The sequence below is a fragment of the Bos taurus genome, chromosome 6 (assembly GCF_002263795.3).
Source record: "Bos taurus isolate L1 Dominette 01449 registration number 42190680 breed Hereford chromosome 6, ARS-UCD2.0, whole genome shotgun sequence".
Classification (NCBI taxonomy): domain Eukaryota; kingdom Metazoa; phylum Chordata; class Mammalia; order Artiodactyla; family Bovidae; genus Bos; species Bos taurus.
The window spans coordinates 12,396,354-12,421,888 of NC_037333.1; the positions used below are offsets into that span (position 1 = coordinate 12,396,354).

The window sequence follows — 25,535 nt, forward strand, 5'->3', positions numbered from 1 at the left end:
TCACTGCTGTGGCAGTCTCATTGAAGTCCACTGCTTCAATAACTAATCTGTCAGATGACCCATAAATGTCTTCATTTCATTCCAGAATTCTCTGAACTCCAGACTTGCAGCTCAAGTTTGCCATTAAAATCTCCTCTTGGATGTCTAACTAGCACCTAAAACTCATGTTCTTTATCCACCCCACCCCTGACAACAAAAACACAAACAAAACCTTGTCCTTATCCAGCGTCCTCTATATCAATGGACTGCATCAGCACCCATAGCGGCTGACAGACGAGAAAGCCAAAGGTCATCACTGTCACCATCCTCTTCCTCACCTACTGTACGCCACCATGACCAAGTGACGAACGAGGTCCTACATCTCCATCAAAGCAGTTCCCTTTCTCCATCACGCAAAGCACCAGCAAGCACTCCACTCTATGCTAACATCACCTATTGGCTAGAGTTGACCTCTGCAATCATCTCCAAAGAGTTTGCTTTGCATCTGTCCTGTCTCCCTCCCAGTTGTTCTCTGAACTGTAGCAGGTGACCTTTCCAAAATCTAAGTCTTATGTTATCTCCCATCTCCACCTCATACTGGGCTTAGGATAAATAGCTTAAAACAAAATCCTCAACATAGTTCACAGGGTTCCATAGGCTCTGACTTTCTCTCTCAGGCCTCATATATATCTCATTTTCCCCTTAATGTTTTAACCCTCAGATTTATTTTAGGCTCATGGATGCAGTATTTCATCTTGCCGTAGCACACACTATCTCCTCTTATCCCTAATAGTAATAGTAACTCCATTCTTTAAGAGAACAGGTCACTGGAGGAAATCATGCTAAATGAAGTAAGTCAGACAGAGAAAGAGAAATATCACACGATATCACTTATATGTGCAATCTGAAAAAAAAAAAGCCAAACTCATATAAAGAGGATAGAAAAGTAGCTGCCAGGAGCTGGGGGATGAGAGAAACAGAGGTTGGTAAAAGGGTATGAAATTTCAGTTATAAGGTGAATAAAGTTTGAGGATCTAAAGTATAACACGGTGGCTACAGCTGATAACACTTGTATAATGTAAATTTGCTAAGAGAATAGAATTTAAATGTTCTTATAAAAGAAAGAAGGGAGGGAAGAAAGAAATAAAGAAGAGGAGGAAGGGAGGCATGAAGGAAGAGAGATAGAAGGGAAGGGAAGACAGAGAGGAAGGAAGGAAGAACTATTTGAGGTGACGGATTGTTAATTAACTTGACAGCTTGGGGGGGGAATCCTTTCACAAAGAATATATATAACCAATTATCATGTGGTACACTTCAACTAACTCTCAATTTTATTCATCATTTATACCTTAATAAACATGGGGGAAAAAGAAAATTTGAAAAATTATAAGTTTTAAAAAAAGAGATCAGTCATCATTTCCTCCAACTCCACCACCCTTGTCTCCACCAAATCATCATATCTTTAGCCAACAAATACCTGCTGAGTATGTGAGGAAAGGAGTAAAGGATTACTTCCAACAATTTTCTATTGGCAAGTTTTATTTAGTGTCATATTTTCAAAATTACAATTGTAATTGCATATTTTTTTCCAATTGTAATTACATATTTGACCATTACAATGTCAATTTTTTTTCTGTGATCTTTGCCTTGAAGGATCATTCTTTTGAGGTCTTCCCAATGGCTTCACCTAGCATCTTAGCTGCTGTGGAATGTACACATTGAGCTCTGAGCTCTGAGATCTGAAATAAGAGGCAAACTGCTACAATGCTATTATACCTACTTACTGCCAGAGTAGCTTATCCTCCATATTACCTCAGAATGAGAGAAAAAAAAAAAGGAGTCCTCTATGAAATTTGAACTCCACATTTATTAAGAGAAATATGGAGCTATCTTTGCCATGTTACTCTTCTCCCTACAAGTACTACCTTACTACAAATTTAGTTCCTTTAAAATGCAGTAATAGAGGACTTGGACAGGCTTGTGAAGGAATGAATACATGGACATCTACCAAAGAGTTAGATTTGATGATGCTTAACCACTCGACCATTCAGGTATGACCTAAAACAAATCCCTTATGACTATACACTGGAAGTGAGAAATAGATTTAAGGGACTAGATCTGATAGACAGAGTGCCTGATGAACTATGGACGGAGGTTTGTGACATAGTACAGGAGACAGAAATCAAGACCATCCCCAAGAAAAACAAATGCAAAAAAGCAAAATGGCTGTCTGAGGAGGCCTTACAAATAGCTGTGAAAAGACTGGAAGCCAAAAGCAAAGGAGAACAGGGAAGACATACTCATTTGAATGCAGAGTTCCAAAGAATAGCAAGGAGAGATAAGAAAGCCTTCCTCAGCAATCAATGCAAAGAAATAGAGGAAAACAATAGAATGGGAAGGATCAGAGATCTCTTCAAGAACATTAGAGATACCAAGGGAACATTTCATGCAAAGATGGGCTCAATAAAGGACAGAAATGGTAGGGACCTAACAGAAGCAGAAGATATTAAGAAGAGTTAGCAAGAATACACAGAAGAACTGTACAAAAAAGATCTTCATGACCAAGATAATAACGATCATGTGATCACTCACCTAGAGCCAGACATCCTAGAATGTGAAGTCAAGTGGGCCTTAGAAAGCATCACTATGAACAAAGCTAGTGGGGATGATGGAATTCCAGTTGAGCTATTTCAAATCCTGGAAGATGATGCTGTGAAAGTGCTGCACTCAATATGCCAGCAAACTTGGAAAACTCAGCAGTGGCCACAGGACTGGAAAAGGTCAGTTTTCATTCTAATTCCAAAGAAAGGCAATGCCAAAGAATGCTCAAACTACCACACAATTGCACTCATCTCACACGCTAGTAAAGTAATACTTAAAATTCTCCAAGCCGAGCTTAAGTAATACGTGAACTGTGAACTTCCAGATGTTCAAGCTGGTTTTAGAAAACAGAGGAACCAGAGCTCAAATTGCCAACATCCACTGGATCATGGAAAAAGCAAGAGAGTTCCAGAAAAACATCTATTTCTGCTTTATTACTTATGCCAAAGCCTTTAACTGTGTGGATCACAATAAACTGTGGAAAATTCTGAAAGAGATGGGAATCACGAGAAACGCTGGGCTAGAGGAAGCACAAGCTGGAATCAAGATTGCCGGAAGAAATATCAATAACCTCAGATACACAGATGACACCACCCTTACGGCAGAAAGTGAACAAGAATTAAAGGGCCTCTTGATGAAAGTGAAAGAGGAGAGTGAAAAAGTTGGCTTAAAACTCAATATTCAGAAAACTAAGATCATGGAATCTGGTCCCATCACTTCAAGGCAAATAGATGGGGAAACAATGGAAACACAGTCAGACTTTATTTTTGGGGGCTCCAAAATCACTGCAGATGGTGACTGCAGCCATGAAATTAAAAGACGCTTACTCCTTGGAAGGAAAGTTATGACCAACCTAGACAGCATATTCAAAAGCAGAGACATTACTTTGCCAACAAAGGTCCATCTGGTCAAGGCTATGGTTTTTCCAGTGGTCATGTATGGATGTGAGAGTTGGACTATAAAGAAAGCTGAGTGCCGAAGAATTGATGCTTTTGAACTGTGGTGTTGGAGAAGACTCTTGAGATCCAAGGAGATCCAACAAGTCCATCATAAAGGAGATCAGCCCTGGTGTTCATTGGAAGGACTGATGTTGAAGCTGAAATTCCAATACTTTGGCCACCTGATGCAAAGAGCTGACTCATTGGAAAAGACCCTGATGCTGGGAAAGATTGAGGGCAGGCGGAGAAAGGGATGACAGAGGATGAGATGGTTGGATGTCATCATCGACTCGATGGACATGAGTTTGGGTGGACTCTGGGAGTTGATGATGGATAGGGAGGCCTGGTGTGCTGCGGTTCGTGGCGTTGTAAAGACTCGGACATGACTGAGCGACTGAACTGAACTGAACTGATGCCTTAATTCATTCAAGTTTCAGGAAAAAATGAAAATTAGCACTCAGTCTTTCTACCTCACCTGTCTTCAGAAAGATGAACAGAAAGACAAAACATGTGTATTCATTTTATTTTAAAATTTTGAATTTGCTTTATTTTACTACAAATGAAAATATTACCATGTCTTTTCAGAAATGTGTGCGTATTTAGCAGACTAATAAATTTAATGTTAGAATAGTACTGGGATCTGAGACAATAATTCCATTCAAGGCAATTTTTAAATATATATATGAATCCTTATCATTTCTCCAATCATACTGGAGGGTAGAGACTGGAGAAAGCATATTACCTTCATTTAACTTGGAATGGTAAAGAATGCAGATACTCTTGCAAACCTGTAATCACCCAGTAAACTGATTTTCAGAGTCAAAAAAAAAAAAAAAAATTCTGACTTCAATCTTACCTCCAGGTAAATGCAAGTATGTGTCATCATCTTAACATCAGAGAATTTGTATTACTATAGCAATTTTCCTAATTAAAAAACCAACCCTTATTAAGAATCATATGTATATATTTGGGAAAAAAACTGAAAATGAAATATTTTTTGAAATGTGTGATCATGGATCCCATTTTATACTGTGTGTGTGTGTGAGAGAGAGAGAGACAGAATGGAATGTCCCATTCTGAGCTTTTGTTTTGAGAGCCAAGGATGGCTCTGTGGTCATATGGAAGCAATTTGGTGTAGTGGGCATGGCGGCCAACTATGTAGGCTTTCTTCCTCTTTACAGTCCAATCCAAATTATGAGACAAGGAGTGAGCGCCAATGAAGACAAATCTATTGGAAGCCACACCTGAAAAGATACTCATCTTTGCATATAGTGGTTGTTGCTGTTGTTTGTTAACTACGACGTGAGCAACTCTTTTGCAATCCCATGCACTATAGCCCCCAGGCTCCTCTGTTCATGGTATTTCCCAGGAAAGAACACTGGAGTGGGTTGCCATTTCCTCCTCTAGGGGGTCTCAACCCAGGGACTGAACCCACATCTCCTGCATTGGCAGGTGGATTTCTTTACCACTGAGCCACCTGGGAAGCATAGTGGGTATATGAACCCTTGTAAATCTGGTGGAGTAGTCGATGGATATTTAATCTTGCAACTGGTCATAGTATGTCTGAAAGCTAATAAAATAGTGGTGTGATCATGTTTGTGTTACAAATTGAAAAGTCTTCTTCTAGAATAAAATTTCAAGGATTTAACAAACAAAGAGTAGTGATCATAAAATAGGCAAAAGGATTCAAGGAAAATAGAACTAAATTTAGTAAAATATGGTATCAAGAATAGCCAATCAGAATATCTTATTTGGCACTCACCATTAAAATAAAATAAAAACTACAGTGTTCCTGAAGGCCTCATAAAAAAACTTGAACACAAGAAATTCCAAGAAAAAGTAGAACAACGTAGACTAGATAAGAAAAGTGAATCAAAAAAATCACAAACTACATTTCTGAAAGTATAAAATATTCCATTTGTTAAAAGTTGTTTGGTAAAAGAACTCTGTAAAAAATGGATGGCTGAGTGTCACAGTGCTAATGAACTCCTTTGTGTGCTAGTTGTCTAGCTTTTGCGGAATCCTTTCAGTATTCCTTAGCATCTGAGTGACCAGACCAGGAGAGAATGGATGGCATTAAGCCATAGACCTGGCTCTGGTGGGAAGTAAGTAGGTCTTGGACCTCCTTAGAGGAGACGGAAGGTGTAGTGACAGCTCAATGAGAAACAGTGAAGTATCCTAAAGATTTGTGGAAGGAAGGGGGCCATACCATACGGCTGTGCGTCTGTAGCTCCATCACTAATTGAGGATGAGACCTTGGTTTTCCTATTTGTGCCTCAATTTTCCCCATATCCAAAATAAGGATAATCATTGTTGATTCACATAATTATAAAAAAATGAAATTAAATAACACATGAAAAGACTTTTTACAATTAAGCATCTAAATGCAAGGTATTACAATTGGGCTGCAGTTCTTTGGCATCTGGAATGTCTTCCAAGCCACACTCAGCTCCCTGGATATTCTTCTAATGAAATCACATTTTCCTTTCTCTATGACTGCCAGGGAACTCAAACACTATGGGCTCCACTGAATGAAGGTAAAAGTTAGAGAGCTGCAGCTGACCACAAGTTCTCTCCCCATTGCTCCATAATATCCCTCAGTTGTATGGAGGTATCACCTATTCTAGAACTCAGTTTGCTTTTTTTAAAGCTGTGGTAAAATATAAATAAGATAAGCTAGTTTTCTTTGTAAAATCAAAAACCAAATACACATTTTAAGTCACTTTGTTCTATTATTAGAGCAGTCATTCGGAGAAGGCAATGGCACTCCACTCCAGTATTCTTGCCTGGAAAATCCCATGGACTGAGGAACCTGGTAGGCTGCAGTCCATGAGGTCGCTAGAGTCGGACACGACTGAGCGACTTCACTTTCACTTTTCACTTTCATGCATTGGAGAAGGAAATGGCAACCCACTCCAGTGTTTTTGCCTGGAGAATCCCAGGGACAGGGGAGCCTGGTGGGTTGCCCTCTATGGGGTCGCACAGCGTCAGACACGATTGAAGTGACTTAGAAGCAGCAGCAGCATTCTTATTTTAATAATTTTATATAGAGAGACTATAATAAAGATCTAAAAACATACACTTATTGAGGAACAAGAGTTGATAGAGAAATGTTTCTCTGTTAACACATGTTGATAGAGGAAATTAAATAGGGGAGATTTCTCAGGCCACATATCTTTGCAGAAATTGCACATGTTCATATTTTGAACATTCTCCAAAGATACAGCATTTATATATTGTTGTATATTTATACAACAAATACTAGTTAAAATTTTTTCACATTAAACCTTTTGCATGGATTCTGCTTCAGGAGAATCAGCTTATTTCGACCTTAATAGGATTTTAGCCAGAAGAAAAAAATTATTCTCTGGGGTCTGTAGTGAAGGTAGAACTGAGGTCTTGATGAGATCTTCACACCACTAAATACAGGAGACCAAAGAACCAAGCCATGGAACTATGTGGTCAAGGTGAGGCTTAAAATCACACCAAGAACTGACTCAGTAGAGACCACACTGCTACCACTGCTGAACAAAGAACCATTTGTTGACTGTTTTTGTATCCATCACATAGTTCTATTTAAAACACTTAAGTTGCTCCTGCTGGAGTTCTGGAATTCTTCTTGAATGAAGGACACTACCTACCAAACGTGGCACGGTGCCATTTGAAGGTAAGCCTCCCACGGATCTCACTGTTTATGTAGAGAATGCATAGGACTCCATAGAGGCATACATCTCCATAACCTAGGAGTCTCTAAATGTTGACTCAGTGATGGTTCCTTGGGGCTTTTCAGAGTTTCCTCCTTTCTCAATTCAACAAAAACCTTAGTGCTCCATTTCCAAATAACTCAGAAGTTTGTCAAAGCCAAACTACAGTGCAGTAACCCATGATGCTATAGTGACAGACGATTCTGCATTCGCCATGCATTAGGTTCTTACAAAGAAGTAGAAGACATAATTTGAGTACAAAATTCAGGATTTACGTTATACATCTGGGATTCCTAAGCTCTTTTTTTGGTTCTCAAAAGGGAGTAAGTGTCCAACTATCACAAGCACAGTTCCTACTGATTCACCTGACATTCACTGTTGTCACACAAGAAATCTGTACCTTAACAAGCCACCACCAACAAGAGTCATATGTGGAGAAGGGCTCGCATTCCCCTTCAACAATCCTTAAAATGACGCCTTTGGAATTTGCTCACACACATGGCAAAATAATCAATTTGTTTTATATAAATCACAGCATTTTAAGTTCAATTATAAATTATAAAATATTCTAAGTTATAATAATTTTTGTTAATTGGTAGTGATGGCTACCTAAATTTAATATAGCGAATAGTGTTATAGATCTTATCAAATGATTTAGGCATTCAGAAAAACTAAATTTTAATTATGAATTTTTCTTACTCTAAAACTTTCTCACAAAAATATATGAAAATATAGAAATTAGGGTGAAGCTATCTGTCAGTATTCCCTACAATATAAACCTAAATCGAGTTAACTGAATACAGACAAATAAAAATTATTTTAATCTCAAAGATAATATAAATTTTCCTTTAAGATCTGTTATAATCTGGCATGGTGCGACTATAAAGAACAGCCTCATTGACACTGAAAGCAAATCACTGATTAAATGGTTTGTTTTCTTTGAAAAGTCTCCAAAGCATATAATATCTAATAGACAGTAAAATAACTGATATAACTTTTAACAAGTTTTTACCTTACAGCATTTGATACCTGTCAGCTTATATGAAATTACTATGCTTAATTAATTGACCATTTTGAGGAAAGTAGGCAAGTTCTTTTGATAGATATCCAGTACCAACATATATGTTAACTTTCCATCAAAAGCAACCTCCTATGGGCAAAGGATGGCTTCTGTTTCCATGCTTTTTTTAAGGTCACAGACTACTGATGTATCATATGCAGGTGAATCTGTATTTAGACAATCTTACTGCAATATCCTTACACTCAGTTTTCTCTTACATTCTCTCCAAAGCAGAGGTTCTCAAAGTGCGGTCCCTATATTAGCAACATCAGCATTAGCTGAGAATCAGTAAGAAATGAAAATTCTCAAGTCCCTCATCTGAACTAAATCAGAAGCTCTGAGGTGTGGCCCAGAAACAGGTGTTTTAACAAGTCATGCAAGTGATGCAGGCTAAAGTTTGTGAAACTCTGCTCTAAAGCAAAAAGATACTCTCTAGCTATGAAGAAAAGTTTGTCTGTCTTTTAAAAAAAATTTTTTTAACTTTTTTTTTGTTGTTGGTTTTATTTTTTTATTTTTTTTAACTTTACAAAATTGTATTAGTTTTGCCAAATATTTATTTTTAAATGAAGGATAATTGCTTTACAGTACTGTGTTGGTTTCAATGAAACATCAACATGAATGAAAAGACGTTTTTATCCCTTACTTTGGAGCAGTCAATTTTGTAGTGTCCTATGTCTCTAAGCCCAAGATGCCATTATACTTTATAGAATATACTAGAGTTCTTTACAATGACACCGATTTTTTAAAGAATTTCATTTAACAAAGATTTTAGAATATGGCATATTCTCAATAAGTGTTAAAATGTTGATGCACACTTAAAACGTGGATTATAAAGGGAAAAGTGATTATTCAAAACACTGTGAAGTAGAGATAAAAATTGATAATGTTTTGTCTGTTGTAATTTCAACAGATTCTTCCCTACAATTAAGGTCAAAGAAAATAGGGCTGATTTTAAGTTCCACCCACTAGTGTTTTAAGGTCCAGAACTTGTGTCATTTATCCAAGCAGAGCCATGTCTATGTGATGAATGAATGAACACTATAGGTAATATATATTCCTGTACAAAGGTCTTCAAAGGCAAGCTGGAGAGATTAACCCAAGGAATAGACAGAGAGGAACTGGTTTATTTTGCCAATAGCACCCTGGTGTGGTCTATGTTACTAGAAAGGCTAAAAACTTTAAAAACAGAACAAATGGATTTAATTTCAAAGATATGCACCTCAATTTCTGCATAAATTATAATAGAAACAGAATAAAGCTTTGGGCAAACCAATATTTCTCGACCTTTCAACTACAAAAAACAGGGATCAAGTTTGTAGTATGGTGCTTTATTATTTCAAAATTGTAATTAGTTTCATTTTAAGATTATCATTCTCTATACCATATAATTAGTATAACATGCACCATAAGGCTGTGGGTCTTGAATTTTTCTATTTCCCTAAGGAGATCTGTAAAGCCCGAATTTGACATGAAACTACCCAAAGGAGTATGACTCCCACTTTAAAACAGATTCTCCACTGGACTATTAATTTTTGATAATTTTTTTTAATTTAAGGAAAGAAAATACTTTATAGAGTGACATAACTTGCATGAATAATTCATCTTTCACAGATGTTACTTTCAAGGAAAAACACTATATCATTTTTTAATGCACTTAAAGACAATGATAGACTGTGAACTTGTCAAATTTTGTCAAATTTTCAGTTATATTAACAGGAAGATGATGTACTAAGTGAAATAAGTCAGAAAGAGAAAGACAAATACCATATGGTATCAATTATATGTAGGATCTAAAATATGACACAAATGAACGTATCTACAAAACAAATAAAGACTCACAGACAGAGAACAGACTCGTGGTTGCTAAGGAGGGGGAAGGATGGATTGGGAGTCCAGAATTAGCAGATGCAAACTATTATATCTCTAGATGGATAAACAACGAGGTCCCATTATATAGCATAGGGGTCTATATTCACATACTATGATAAACTATGGAAAAGAATGTGAGAAAGAATGTATACATATATATGTAAAACTGAATCACTTTCCTGTATAGTAGAAATTAACATAACAATGTCATACAAAATAAAAAGAAAAGAGAAAAAAGCTAGAAAAAAAGAGGAAGATGATGATACAAAACGAAAATCAGAAATGGTATGAGTTAGTAAAATAACTTGGCTGAAATAAATCACAGAGTGTTTATAGTAAATTTATGTACCCAATAGCTGGCTAAACATATTAAATCAATTTCACAAGGTTAATTTAAATTTCTTTACATTATAGAAAATCAGAATGTAATACCTGAGACTGTGCATTAATATTGGCTCCTTCCTTGACGAGAACTTTGACAACTTCTGCTTGTCCAGCCAAAGATGCAATGTGAAGAGCAGTATTTCCTTTCTATTTTGAAACAAAATAGAAAATGTTAAGAGGCTTCTAAACCTTGTAGAAATCAAAAGGTACAGATATTTTCAATTTTGCTGATTATTTCAAGTGGTTAAAACTTGTCATTCTGTTAAGATAGCAGCCCACCTCAGGAAAAAATAATTTTTACCATCAAACATTGGCCATTCTATACAATGTTTTCCTTCTCTATTCTGTACAATCTTGGTTTACTGTGAGGAACATGGAAAGACTGAGATCTTACTGAAGTAAATAATGTGGGACGTATGTGCATACGTGTGTGTGAGTGACAATATTACCATTCATGTTATTTAATCAACAACAAAAAAAGTCCTACCCTAAGATAAAGTTAACTAAAAAAAAAGAGTTTATCTGAATTCATTTCTCTATGTAGAGAAACCTAGGAATTTTAAGTGGTGAAGAAAATGACAATTCACAGTTGGATTTTGAGTCACCAGAGCACATAGGTGTTCAAAATATTTGGGGAATAAAATAATAAATTTTACATGTACTACACGATATTACCAACAATTTCAACCATTAGCTACATCAAAAAGTTACCATTAAGAGCACTAAACAAAAATGAAAAATAATTTAAAACCATCATGAAAAGAAAATAAAGGCTAAGACATTAAAAAAGGCCTATGACATCATTAAAACAATTATAAAAAATAAAAAACAAACAAATCTGGGGCTTCCCTGGTGGCTCAGTGGTCAAGTATCCACCTGACAATGCAGCAGACACAGATTTGATCCCTGATCCAGGAAGATCCGGAGAAGGCAATGGCACCCCACTCCAGTACTCGTCTGGAAAATCCCATGGACAGGGGAGCCTGGAAGGCTGCAGTCCATGGGGTCGCTGAGGGTCGGACATGACTGAGCGACTTCACTTTCACTTTTCACTTTCATGCATTGGAGAAGGAAATGGCAACCCACTCCAGTGTTCTTGCCTGGAGAATCCCAGGGGCGGGGGAGCCTGGTGGGCTGCCGTCTATGGGGTCGCACAGAGTCGGACACGACTGAAGCGACTTAGCAGCAGCAGCAGCAGCCAGGAAGATCCCACATGCATGGCGTAACTATGCCCAAGGGCCACAACTACTGAACCTGTGCTCTAGAGTCCAGGGGCACAACTACTAAGCCCTGTGCGCTCTGGAGCCTATGCTCCACATCAAGAGAAGCCACCACAATGAGGAGCCCACACATCGCAACTAGAGAAAAACCCACACGGCAATGCAGGCCCAGCGTAGTCAAAAGTAAATAAATAAAATCATTTTAAAAAAATCTGTACATTCAAAGTCATAAATTTTGGGGGGAAACGGTCATAAATTTTGGAAACTGGTTCTTTTTTCGCCACTAATTCACTGTGGACCTTTACCACTCACATACTATATTGGAGGCTCAGTTGCCTTCCCTTCAAATGAGGAGTTTCAGTGAGACTCGTTTCTGGATCTAAACCTCTACAACTGTTGTAACCGGTGATTAAAAATGAACCTGTATTTTAAAACATCGAGTTTAAAGAAAAGGAAACAAATGATAATAAACAGTTAAGCTAGAAAAAGCAGTTGCTTTAATGAATACATTAATATAGACAACTCAGGGGAACCAAATAATTTGATATAGGTTAAAATTTACATTCTTTAAATATTTAACATTTATTTGACGTTGTCAAGAGAAATGTTAAAGATGTTTATTCTCTCTTTAGACTTAAAAGTAAGCAATTTCTTGCATATGGTGAACTTATATTTTAACTTCTTTGGAATTGCCTAAGAGTTTTTCACTTGGTTGTGTTTTTTTATTTCCAGTGGAATGGCTGTATTTCCAATGGAATGGCTGTATACAGTGGGAGTAGTGTCAGTCCACATTTTGGCAATTATGCATGAGGTATTGGAAATTCAGGTTAAATGGTCATATTTCTAATTTACTCCAGCACTCTTTTTGTCTATTCCTGACTAGGCTAATGACCCAGCTGGGGGTTGGGGTGCCTGCAACCTCTCTCTGCATCACACACAATCAAATTGTCATAATTCAGCCCTAGTCAACAGGCTTGACTCTGATTGGCTATGGGTTGTTTTTTTTTTCCAAATTAAATTTTCACCTTCTAAAGATAAAGATTTGTCACCACTGACGATATTTTATAAAATACTTGTTTCTGAAATGATCCCCCAAAGTTCAAATATATTTACCAAAAACAGCATCAACAAGTAACAGGTACTAGTGTACCGAGCATCTTATAAACTCCTTTAAAAATGAGCCCAATTTCTTTACAAACTCACCTTATAGTGACAAAAATCTAGTTTTACCCTAATAATTCAACCTATGATCAAAAATCTCTTTTCCATTAGAGTATAAAGTATCTGTATATTCTCTTATCAAGTTAAATGAATATATTAAAAGTTATAACAACTTACTGAAAGCATGAAAATTACTTGTTCATTTCCATCAAGCAGTTTACTACATCAATTTATTTTAAAAAATGAATTAGCCTTGGGAAAATAGGTACTTTTGTCTATAGAGGATTATAGTAATCTAGTCTCTATGTGAATCAAACAAGAAAATAAAAGATAAAATATTGAAAACTAAAGATACAGAATTCTTTAGTCTCTGTTAAGTCCCTAAAGGAAACAATTCAAACTCTGCAAGATTTAATGAACAGGGGTTTCAATTTCAGTTCTGCATTGTGAAGAATCTTGGTGTTCCTGCAAACCTCTGAAATACACAGCCAAGGTAAAGAAGTTTTAAATTGTTTCCTCTTTACCATGGGATAAATATGACCAGCACAAACATTACCTTGGTGGCAGAGTCCACAGCAGACCCTCTTCCCAGCAGCTCCTGAACTAGCCCCACGTGGCCTTCCTTGGCAGCCAGGTGAAGCGCGTTGAGTCCATTCTGAAAGGAGAAAGCAACAAGGCTCAGAAGTGGAGTGATGATGAGGCACACCGTTGCTGATCTAAGCAAGTATAAAACCCAGAGGACAGACAGACTCTGATCCTCTCATTTTCTCTCTTTTTGCATTAGCTTGAAGCTGTTAATTTCACAGAGACTAATTTCCAATGGTTTTGATTCAGAGAGGCAAAGAGGTAAATATCATCACTGCCCCTTTCTTCTCTTTCAGGATTAATCCCAAACCAATGCCCACCTCCTGAGGCGCTGCTGGCTCTTCTGAGAGAGGTCTCAGAGCAGTGTGGAACCCAGAGAAGGGGCCCAGGGTTCCAAGCCATTGGAAGCAGTGTTAGAAGTAGTTCAGGGATGGCCCAGGCAGAAAAGGAGGCCCACATGGGCCTAATGATGGAGCTGCAAGGCCATGAGGGGAGGGCCACCTGCTGCAGAGGAAAGAGTAGATGGTGCTCACTGTAGCATGCAGGGGATTAGGGCTGGATGCAGGAGAGGAGCCCTCGAGGGGGCCACAGCTGCTGGTGGCAGAGACAGGGCTTCTCAAGCCACTGGACTGTCCAGGTGACTCCAATAACCGTGGCAAAATGTCCCTGAGTCCACAAAAGGAGGGTCATTCGCCATGGGAGGAACCACTGTGGCTACAACGGCTACCCGGAACTGGAGAGTCTGTTGAGCCTGCTAGTATGTGTGGGGTGTGATCATTGGGCAGGTCACTGGAACTGCTGGGACCTGCATTGCTTCTCCTCTGGGGACTGTGGGTGAAGCAGGGTATACTTGGGATTCTGGTTGTCAGAACCCCAGAACTGCCTGCTAAAACAGGGCCATCTCTGCCTCCATCTCTTTCAAACATTCCTTGCTGCCCTCGCCTGGCTGTTGGAACCAGGGCCCACGGCCAGGGCTCCTTCTGGACCCAGGGATTGTGAGGCTGACCCGCCAGCTGATGTCTTTCCTGTGGCGGCATCCTGAATACGGACCAACCAAAACAGGCTACTGTTGATAACTCTTTGATATTGGCTTTATGTAAGCTAATGTTGATAAAAGAATATGAACTTGAAAAAAAGGAATAAGCAAAAAAATATGAACTTGAGTCTTTTGAAACAATCAAAAAATATTCATTGAGCTGGCTTACTGAGAGCAAAATACTGATTGGGCTTATACACCTGTGAATCCCAAGCAAGATATCACCTGGATCTACACAACTTTTGGAATAATGCTATTTCTATATAATATCATCAGAATGACTAAATATTCCACATAGTTAAAAAATAAGATCTTACCACTACTTTGAAACAACCATGTGTACATTAATCGAAGGACAGAGTTACCTGTTTTGATTAGCACTTTTATTAAGTGCCTATATAAAGTAATATTGTACTATTTTATTTACAATTAAATTTTACAATAAGCTCTATTCCCCATTTCTCTTACTGATTTTATGAGATATTTTGCCCATTGACTGCTTTTCCATGATCATATAAAACTAGTGGATGAAAACCCAGGTAAAACAGTCAATAAAAATTTTATAGAGCCACTGACCATTGTTTACACTTCTGACACATATAGAATATGCATAGATTAACCTATTTCTAAAAGTTGAGAACAGATTCAAGAACAGCTAAATATAACTGAATGTTAAAAGCATTGAAATCCATTAAACTGTTTTGCATCTTAGGACAAATCTGTAATTAATACAAACTTAGCAGTTAATCAACAAGTGTTTGCTAAGTTCCAACCAAGTGATCAGCTCTAGGTGCTAGGTGCTAAGGGAGGACCCATGGCATAGTTTCCAGCCCCAAACAGCCCTGAAATATTTATTATTAAACTACTGAAAATTGCTTCTGCACTAGCATATACTTGTCCATGACTTTTTCAAATCTTTGTCTATTCTACTTTGCAAATCTTACATGTAGAGTTAAAGGTTCTTCAATCTGTTTGAAAAGTATAACTTATATACCTTCCTTAATAACATTAAAATTTAAATATCTGAAAGGAGGCAACTGCAAATAAATATGAGTTCTTAAAAAATATTAAAAGAAAAAGATGGAGGGTAAATGGATACATCAAAAGGCAAATAAAAGGAGAAAGCAAAACTTGGTCCCTAACCTCCATCCCAACCCCACTCTTAATGGGATTCCTGTGTCAGACACTAAACCAGGAGCTCTTTTCAAAAGGAACTAAATGCCCACATATAGAGATACAAATAATTGTGAAATGCTATTTACTGTTTCAAGCTTCCCAAGTGGCTCAGTGGTAAAGAATCCACCTGCCAAGCAGGAGATGCTTGGGTCAGGAATATCCTCTTGAGAAGGTAACAGCAACCCACTCCAGTATTCTTGCCTGGAAGGTCCCATGGACAGAGGAGTTTGGTGGGTTAGAGTCCAAGGGGTCACAAAGAGTCAGACACAACTTAGTAAATAAAACACCACCATTTAGAATTTTACTCTGCCATTAGCATAAATAACACTGATAAAAGGAATCACCTATAATGGGAAGAAAAAATCAAACTCAAAATGAAAATGACTGTTTACATATTCCTAATCCACTTCCCACTCGGTAAACTCATCCAGAATCTACCTGCACCTTTCCCATCTCTTTCACGGTGGCTGCTCTAAACTAAGAGTACTCACCGTGTGACACAATTAAGAATGTATTCAGTTTTCATGAAAACAGGGAAAAGTAAAGCATGTGTCATCTTTGTCAGTTTAACTGATTTTACTGTGTCGAAGAATAGATGCTTTTGAGCCGTGATGCTGGAGAAGGCTCTTGAGAGTCCCTTGGACTGCAAGGAGATCAAACCAGTCAATCCTAGAGGAAATCAATCCTGAATATTCATTAGAAGGACTGATGCTCTAATACTTTGGTCACCTGTTGTGAAGAGCTGACCATCTGAAAAGACCCTGACGATGGGAAAGACCGAAGGCAGGAGGAGAAGGGAATGACAGAGAGACAAGATGGCATCACTGACTCAATGGACATAAGTTTGAGCTCTAGGAGATGGTGAAGGATAGGGAAGCCTGGCGTGCTGCAGTCCATGGGGTCACAAAGAGTTGGACACAACTGAGCGAATGAACAACACTGGGTCTTTGATGTCCAAAGATTTCTGATTTAATATGTAAATAAACCTATGGATAATCCAAGAGGAATCTTGTTTTGTTAGTGAGTTATTCTCAAATCCTAAAGACTTTCTTTTTAATTCCCAAACGAATATTTAATGAGGATTTACTGAGTCTTTAACTTAAAAATATTTACAATGGGGCTTGAAATTTAGTGACTCATTGATAATTTATAGGGAAAAGTGAGAATACGAATGCTTTGAAGATACTACTTTATAAAGCCTGTTTCTTATTCTCCATTTCAACCATAGTGGAAGGCCTACCTAGCACCCCTAGCTGGTAGCTCCCTTTATGGCCACTGGTCCTTCTCCTCTTTCCAGCCCTATCAAATGTTTCTATTGTACAATCCCCAAAGATAGAGAAAGACACTAAACATGACGGTGAGTTACCTGAGAGAAGAAAGAGTTGCAAAAGTCCTTCAAAATCTTACCAAGACCAAGTAGAATGAAAATATTATCAGAGCTGAGAAATAAATACTTAATGAATGAAAGATAAGCTTATGACATAAATATCATTATTATATTCTACACTTTACATATATTATATCACATAATATTTTACAGATGAAGATACTAAAACCCTAAGATTCCAAGTGACTTGCCTCAAAGATCCTTACCGTTAAGAAGAGGAAGAGAAAAAACTCAAACTTAGATCTGATTTCCAAACTCAGGCTTTTAAAAAAGTTAAAACAATGTAGCTCTACACTAGTGTTTCAAACGGTAGGTTATCATGCACAAGTACATCTAAAATCTATTCAATGGATTGCCAATCAATGTATTTCAAAACATGAAGTAGAACAAAGAAAAACAGAGTACATTGTGGATGGCAAGTGTTGATATTATTTGGGGTTTTTTTGGTGAAGCTTTACATACACATACACATGTACACATGTGGAAAATTCTTAAAGAGATGAGAATACCAGACCACCTTACCTGCCTCCTGAGAAATCTGTATGCAGGTCAAGAAGCAACAGTTAGAACAGGACATGAACAATAGACTGGTTCCAAATTGGGAAAGGAGTATGTCAAGGCTATATATTGTTACCCTGCTTATTTAACTTATATGCAGAGTACATCATGCGAAATGCTGGGCTGGAAGAAGCACAAGCTGGAATCAAGACTTCTGGGAGAAATATCAATAACCTCAGATATGCAGATGACACCACCCTTGTGGCAGAAAGTGAAGAAGAACTAAAGAGCCTCTTGATGAAAGAGGAGAGTGAAAAAGTTGGATTAAAGCTCAACATTCAGGAAACTAAGATCATGGCATCTGGTCCCATCACGTCATGGCAAATAGATGGAGAAACAGTGAAAATGGTGGCAGACTTTATTTCTTTGGGCTCCAAAATCACTGCAGATGGTGACTGCAGCTTACTCCTTGAAAGGAAAGTTATGACCAACCTAGACAGCATATTAAAAAGCAGAGACATTACTTTGTCCACAAAGGTCCGTCTAGTCAAGGCTACAGTTTTTCCAATAGTCATGTATGGATGAGAGAGTTGGACTATAAAGAAAACTGAGCACCGAAGAATTGATGCTTTTGAACTGTGGTGTTAGAGAAGACTCTTGAGAGTCCCTTGGACTGCAAGGAGATCCAACCAGCTCATCCTCAAGGAAATCAGCTCTGAATATTCATTGGAAGGACTGATGCTGAAACTGAAACTCCAATACTTGGCCACCTGATGTGAAGAACTGACTCATTGGAAAAGACCCTGATGCTGGGAAAGATTGAAGGAGGGAGGAGAAGGCGACAACAGACGATGAGATGGTTGGATGGCATCACCAACTCGATGGACATGAGTTTGAGTAAGCTCTGGGAGCTGGTGATGGACAGGGAAGCCTGGCGTGCTGCAGTCCATGGGGTCGCAAAAAGTCAGACATGACTGAGTGACTGAACTGAACACATGTGCACACATCTGCACTGGGTGTGCATGCAGTGTGCACCTGTGTTTGTGTGTGTATGTGTACACACACACTGCTCTACATTAGAAGAAAAGCTTGAAGACCCAAAACATGAGAGCATCTTGGGGAAACAAAATGTTGTTTCAGACCAATAAGTAAGTTAAAAAGCTGATACAAAGATCATTCTAAAAGAAAAATGGTTTTTCTGATATGTCTATTTGAATTCATGAAATAAAATTTCACAAATTTCATAAAATTTCAAAAATAATTTTCATTTTAGATGAGTGTTGTGATGTAAATAAAATGAATGACATTGGCACAAACAAGATTTCTTTATTTTGAAAATACTGGCAGAATCACAGTTAAATGACATCTACATTTTGAGTTCTAAGAAGGGTTGTGGTATAGTAGACAACACACACATTAGGGAACCCAGTCCTGTCTCTCCATTACTGACAATATAATTGAGTTTCTTCACTAGTATGAAATGGGGACATTTCCACTCTGCTTACTTCAGATAGCTACTTAAAAGAGAATATAAAATAATGTATGTTTCTGTTTGAAATCTATGAAGTACTATGCAAGTGTAGGTTAGATGCAAAAAGTAATAAATTCACACATATTCCTAAGTCTTTCCTTCTGTTTTCTATCACAGAGATTTGGTTGAAGGATGATAAGCTGAACTGAGTATTTTTTCTTTCATGAAATGGACCACAAGCAAATGGCATTCTAGAAGTCAGATGTCCAAATCGAATTTCACTGGGCTAAAATCATGGTGTCGGCAGCACTGTTTTCCTTCCAGAGCTTCTAGGGTAGAACAGTTTCTTTGCTTTTTCTAGCGTCTAGAGGCCACCTGCATTCCTTGGCTGGTGGCCCCTTTCTCCATCTTTAAAGCCCACAGCACAGCATGTGCAAACCAGTTTTGAATGTTTGGGGTCTAACCTATAATGTTTACCTGGGCTGGGAAAATTATTAATTTAAACAGAAATTATTATTTTAAAAAGTGTTTTGAATTCTGTGTGCTTAGACACACACATACACACACACACACGTGTTTAATGCCCTGCTGTCTGTGTGTGTGCGAGCGTGTGTGTGCTTAGGCACTCAGACGTGTTTACCTCTTTGCAGCCCCATGGACTGTACCCCACCAGGTTTCTCTGTCCAGGGGATTTCCCAGACAAGAATACTGGAGTGGGTTGCCATTTTCTGTTTCAGGAGATCTTCCCAACCCAGGAGTTGAACCCCTGTCTACAGCATTGGTAGGTGGATTCTTTACCACTTAGCCACCTGGGAAGCCTCATTTTTATTCTTTAGAATTCTAATGAAACCAAAAAAAGCAGATGGGAACCTGGTCCCTTAGTAGCCATCCTGTCAATAATTCAAAGAACTGCTATTTTACTTCTCAGTTTTAACTCTCTTAACTTAAATGTCATTTTCACATGGTCTCATTTCTTTGGTTAATTTAATTTTATAAGAAATGATAAATTATTTTAGTATTTGACTTGTGTTAAAGAAAGACATCTGACTTACCATGACACTCAAAGACAGAAAATTACTTGAGCTACTTATTCTAATATCATGGTTTAAAGCAATTTAAACATTAAAAGTCAGCAGCAAACCATTTAAATAATAACTAAAACTTATTCAAATTTATACTCATGTGTTAGGCTTGGCTCTAAGCTTTTAATTGCATTAACTTATTTAACCCTGAATTGAACATTATGAGTTATGAACTACCTGGTGATTCTAGAAACAACACTCCACTTCTATAATCAAGACAAAAGCAAACTATATGGGCCCTGTTTTATAATTTTATTTCACTTTCTTTAGACCTCAGTTTCTCATCAACTGTTATTTGGTATTTTTTAGAATAAAAATATCTCAGCCTTTGATAATAAGTCAGCAGTTAAGGAGAAAAATGATTTCCTCTAGGCCTCTACACTTACAATGTCTAAATGTGTCAAAATTAGAAACGAATTCCACAGTGAGTTCTAGACTGCTCTATCATGTACATGCCAAACTCAGTTGGTTAAGCAGGTTCAGTGTAGTTGATCCTTTAAATTATATATAGTAATAAAATTATTTGGTTCTGAAATGACAAGTAATGAGAGTATAATTTCCAGATGATTTAAAGAAAGTATCCATGAGATGAAGTCTTCTCTTTGTATATTTATCACGTTTAACTTTTCAATCAACTCATCTTGACAGAAAACTTTCAAAACATGGCTCTTCTCCTTCTGACATTGAATTTAGCAAGATTGGAAGCAGGGGAAGGAGTCCACATCAGAATTAATCAGCAATCTCTTTTTTAAAAAATGAAATGAAAAAACTCCCCTAATAGGACAACCTGAATTGGATATGCATTCAGGGGTAAAGGGTAAAATTGAAGTGAGAGAGGGAAAGAACAGCAGGATCTCCAAGGGAAGGAAGTAAGGCAGGAGAACAGATTCTTAAAAGGTCCCACACGGTTCATTCCAGTTGCACCGTGTCCTGCTACTGTTAAACCTGGCACAGAGTTTTATATTAATATAGACTAGAGAAGGCTTAAATTCAATAATCAATAACTGAATATCAGTTATTCAACTATTTAAGCTGTTTTGTACATGCATTATATGCCAAGCATCATTCTAGGTACCAAGTCTACATTTCAAGGTACCCATAAAAAAATCTAGTAATGTTATTAGGGAATTAATAATTAATCATCTCTCCCCCCATTTTACAATTTTAATTAAAAATAAGCCAAATTTGGCTTACTGGGCTCTAAAGGATTATGGGAAGAGAGAGGAGGGAACCCTCAGACAACAAAAGTTAGCTTAGAGCAGTCCTCTAAGAACCGCATCATCACTCTGTTTTACATCATAATAAAATGATTCAAGGCTATGGTTTTTCCAGTGGTTATGTATGGATGTGAGAGTTGGACTGTGAAGAAAGCTGAGCACTGAAGAATTGATGCTTTTGAACTGTGGTGTTGGAGAAGACTCAAGAGTCCCTTGGACTGCAAGGAGATCCAACCAGTCCATTCTGAAGGAGATCAGCCCTGGGTGTTCATTGGAAGGACTGATGCTAAAGCTGAAACTCCAATACTTTGGCTACCTCATGCGAAGAGTTGACTCATTGGAAAAGACTCTGATTCTGGGAGGGATTGGTGGCAGGAGGAGAAGGGGACAACAGAGGATGGATGGCTGGATGGCATCACCGACTCAATGGACATGGGTTTGGGTGAACTCCGGGAGTTGGTGATGGACAGGGAGGCCTGGAGTGCTGCGATTCATGGGGTCTCAAAGAGTTGGACACGACTGAGCGACTGAACTGAACTGAACTGAAAATGATTCTTGCAATTTGCATTTGGTATCACTTTCAGATTTGTCTCAGATGCACTCACTGGCTTAGTCAGTTTATCCTTTACACAATCACACAATTTGTTTCTTTTCACAATTGATTGTATTTTGTGTTTCCTGTTTATCTTCTATGAGAAACAAGGTTTCTCATGAACAACAGTCAAATCCATTCAACCTTATAAACTCTACACCTAACATAGTACCTGGAACAAGAGGAAGGCCAGTGCAGTAATGTTCTTACAATGAATGAGCTAATAAATAGTATGTGCCATGCAGAGGTAAATAAGAGTTTGCTTAATTCACCCAGTAACTGTGCATTTTGTCAGTGAATGAGACAGGTGCACAGACAAGTCAGAAACAATTACACCCACCTTTAGCCTTTGGAAATACAATCAAGAAAAGTACACTCTATGAGGCTGAAGTTGGTTAACATTAACATGTATAAGAGCAAATTAGACTCTGAGATAAATATTTAAAGTGGTTTTTCTCAACCTGAAATTCTTGGATGTGCTCTTAAGGATCTCTGAATTCTCTGAGAACTTTTTTAATTTAGCATTTTCATGCAAGTGCCAATCTTAAAGTTAATAGACATATATGCTGGATCATCTGGATAATCACTTTTAATTAAATATCATCAGGCAATTTCTTGTTCTCATATTCGTGATTGATTCCAAAGGATCATTTAAAGGAACATGAATTTTAATGCAGTATTTCTGAACCTGAAGCATACAGATAGATTCTCAAGGTTCTCAAAATAGTCTCCTTCTCTAAGTAGAAGAAATAGGGCCTCAAGAGATGGTTTGTAAACATAACCTAATGAAACTTGGGTTGCTCCATTTATAAAGTAAAACAGATGCTTGAGGAGGCAAGATAAGAAGTACTCAGCCATAAAAAGGAACAAATTTGAGTCAGTTGTGAGGTGAATGAACCTAGAGCCTGTTATAGAAGTCAGAGAAAAACAAATATAATAATCCATATATATATGTGGAATCTAGAAAAAGAGTACTGATGAACGTGTTTACAGGGAAGAAATGGAGATGCAGACATAGGGAACAGACTTGTGGACACAGAAGGGGAAGGAGAGAGGTGGGACTGACTGAGAAAGTAGTAGAGACATCATACACTATCATGTGTAAAAGGAAGCACGTAGGAGGCAGCTGCTACGTAACACAAGGAGCTCAGCCTGATGCTCTGTGATGGCCTAGAGGTGTGGATGGGAGAGGGGAACGAGGCTCAGGAGGGAGGCCCCTGCATATATAATTGTGACTGATGGTGGCTGTTGTTCAGCAGAAGCCAACACAACATTGTAAAGCAATTATCCTCCAATTGAAATAAAACAACCTTCATAAGCATTAGAAGCTTTACTATGTCCCAGAGAATTGCAAATTACCTGAAACGAATAATAACAATATTGATCATACTGGAAGGAATACACTTGTTAGAATTTATCCAGAATTTGTCCATCCAGCTACTCTAGCTTGAGTGAAATCAGTAACTGTGGCCAGCCCAACTTTTTTGTTAACTTCTATCCAACTGCAACTGACACAGCCATAATTTGGTCCCCTGAGTAAGTGTGTGCAACACAGTGGGTTTTCTCTGATATCGTTTTAGCCTAAAGTAGTCTTGCTTTGAGGAAGAGAACTACACTGTGAAGGTTCCATATATGAAGTACATAGACAGTGATGAGCATGTACCCGGCATGCAATAAAGTATTACTTAATACCACAGGTGTTATTTCCCATTTCATGACTGGGTAATATGAGATTCAGAATGATTTAGGAGAATGGCTCAATATCCATATTTATTCAATTATTCACTTAGTGAATATTAATTGGAAACCTATTGTGTGCCAGGCCTTCCAGCAAAGTACCCTTTTCACTGAACAACACTGAAGCTTAAATTTTAGCTTATAAATCATCCTTTGTGAGCTGGTTCATATAAGTCAGTAACCATATTTACATTGCTATGCTTCAAGGACTTCTCTTTTTAAACCCCTTAATTTTCCTGTGCTGTTAATGTTCCAAGTTTTCTGTTTGTGGGTTGTGCATTCATTCCTTTCTGCGTTTTGCTAAATTGTTAGCTCTGGATACAAATGGTTAATAAGAATATAGTGCCTTCTTTAGAGATATAAAAATCCCACTAAAAGGAGTCATTAAAAAAGGCTATAGAGATCATAGCTAGTTTTTCAGGATGGGGAACACATGTATACCTGTGGCGGATTCATTTTGATATTTGGCAAAACTAATACAATTATGTAAAGTTTAAAAATAAAATAAAATTTAAAAAAAAAGAAAGAAAGAAAGACCATTGGAAAAAAAAAGAGAGAACTTGAACAGCAAATCTCTTAAGCAACTTCTCTTTGGTTGCTTTGGATGAGAAAATATTTTCTCATCTCCCTGATAAATTGCTTCCTTCCATCCCTACTTCTCTCCCCTGCCTCCCTTGGGCACTTTGCTATCTTCCTTCATTCCTTAAGGGAAATATCACATCACACGTTCTCCAATAAACCTCTTTCCCAAGAGCAGTAGCATCCTTCTCTCACCCCAGCAATGGGTTTGTATACATGATCAGGTGCAGGGTTTGATATCAGATTGTCCCCACCACATCCTCTACCCTGCACAAAGTACTTGTCTTCTTTGTATTGTTGGTAACTTTTTTTGGTGGTGGTGGTGGCAGTGAAGGGAGTCAGAAGAAGGGAAGAGCCATGGATTACCTTTTCCAAGGTGTGCCCTTATGAGCCCTTATTCATCTGCATTTTAGACTGTTTTATCCTACCCTGAAGACCTTTCATTTCTGAGGGAAGAGGCTGAAGAAAAAACAGTGTGGTACTAAAATCAATCACCTACATCAAGTTATACACCTGTACAGACACAGGTTCATCAACCGACAGGTAGCTCCCGATCATGTCCGGTTCAATGGACAACCACATGGAGCTGCTGAATTCTCTTCTGCATGTCTGTTTTCCTCATTTCTAAGAATCCGAAGAAGTTACCATCCGAAAACAAGGTTTCCTTTTCTTTCCTACTCCTTATCCCTAAGAGAAGACTTTGAAGACTAGAGATCCTAGGATTTGGGGTTGCTCCTTTACAATCATCAAAACACACACACACAGAAGGAGAAAGAGAAAATTACAAGAGTAGACAGGCATGGTAAAGGCCTGGAAAATGTCTATAGAAACGTGGGAAAAGACTGGAATTAGTGATTAGCAAAGAAAGAGACTGTTAGACTAGGAGTGGGCAAAAGCTCAGCCACTGCAAAAGGGCTGGCTGATTTTTAATGGCACAAGGAAAGAAACCAAGCAGAAAAATGACTAAGCAAGAATGGCATCTAAATACATCTCACTTCACACACCACCTGTGTTTGGTTGCTGTGTGTATCTGAACAGCTCTATTGAATATATGTTTGGATAAAGATCTTCCCTCTCTTGACCCTCCACAGCCAAAATCAAGGCGGGACTCCAGAGCTCTGTGGGCTCCTGGTTAGACCCCCCACTGCCTCACATCTTTTTCCAGACAACTTTCACAATCTCACCATCACTATCTGGTTGGGACCATATAGACTAAATTTAACAAAACTTAGCATACCCTGTATCTTTGTGTATGCCAG

The 25,535-nt window shown here is 38.0% G+C and overlaps 1 protein-coding gene across 17 annotated transcripts in view; it reads right to left on the minus strand.

Annotated features, from left to right (window-relative positions):
* ANK2 (ankyrin 2) overlaps nucleotides 1-25,535 on the minus strand; it is a 585,830-nt gene that overhangs the window by 179,526 nt on the left and 380,769 nt on the right. For all 17 annotated transcript variants that reach the window (XM_024993497.2, XM_024993498.2, XM_024993496.2 and 14 more), the window contains 2 exons: nucleotides 13,473-13,571; nucleotides 10,584-10,682 (listed from right to left, as the gene is read on the minus strand). In XM_024993497.2, the coding sequence (XP_024849265.1) occupies nucleotides 10,584-10,682; nucleotides 13,473-13,571 (198 nt within the window). The remainder of the gene's footprint in view (nucleotides 1-10,583; nucleotides 10,683-13,472; nucleotides 13,572-25,535) is intronic.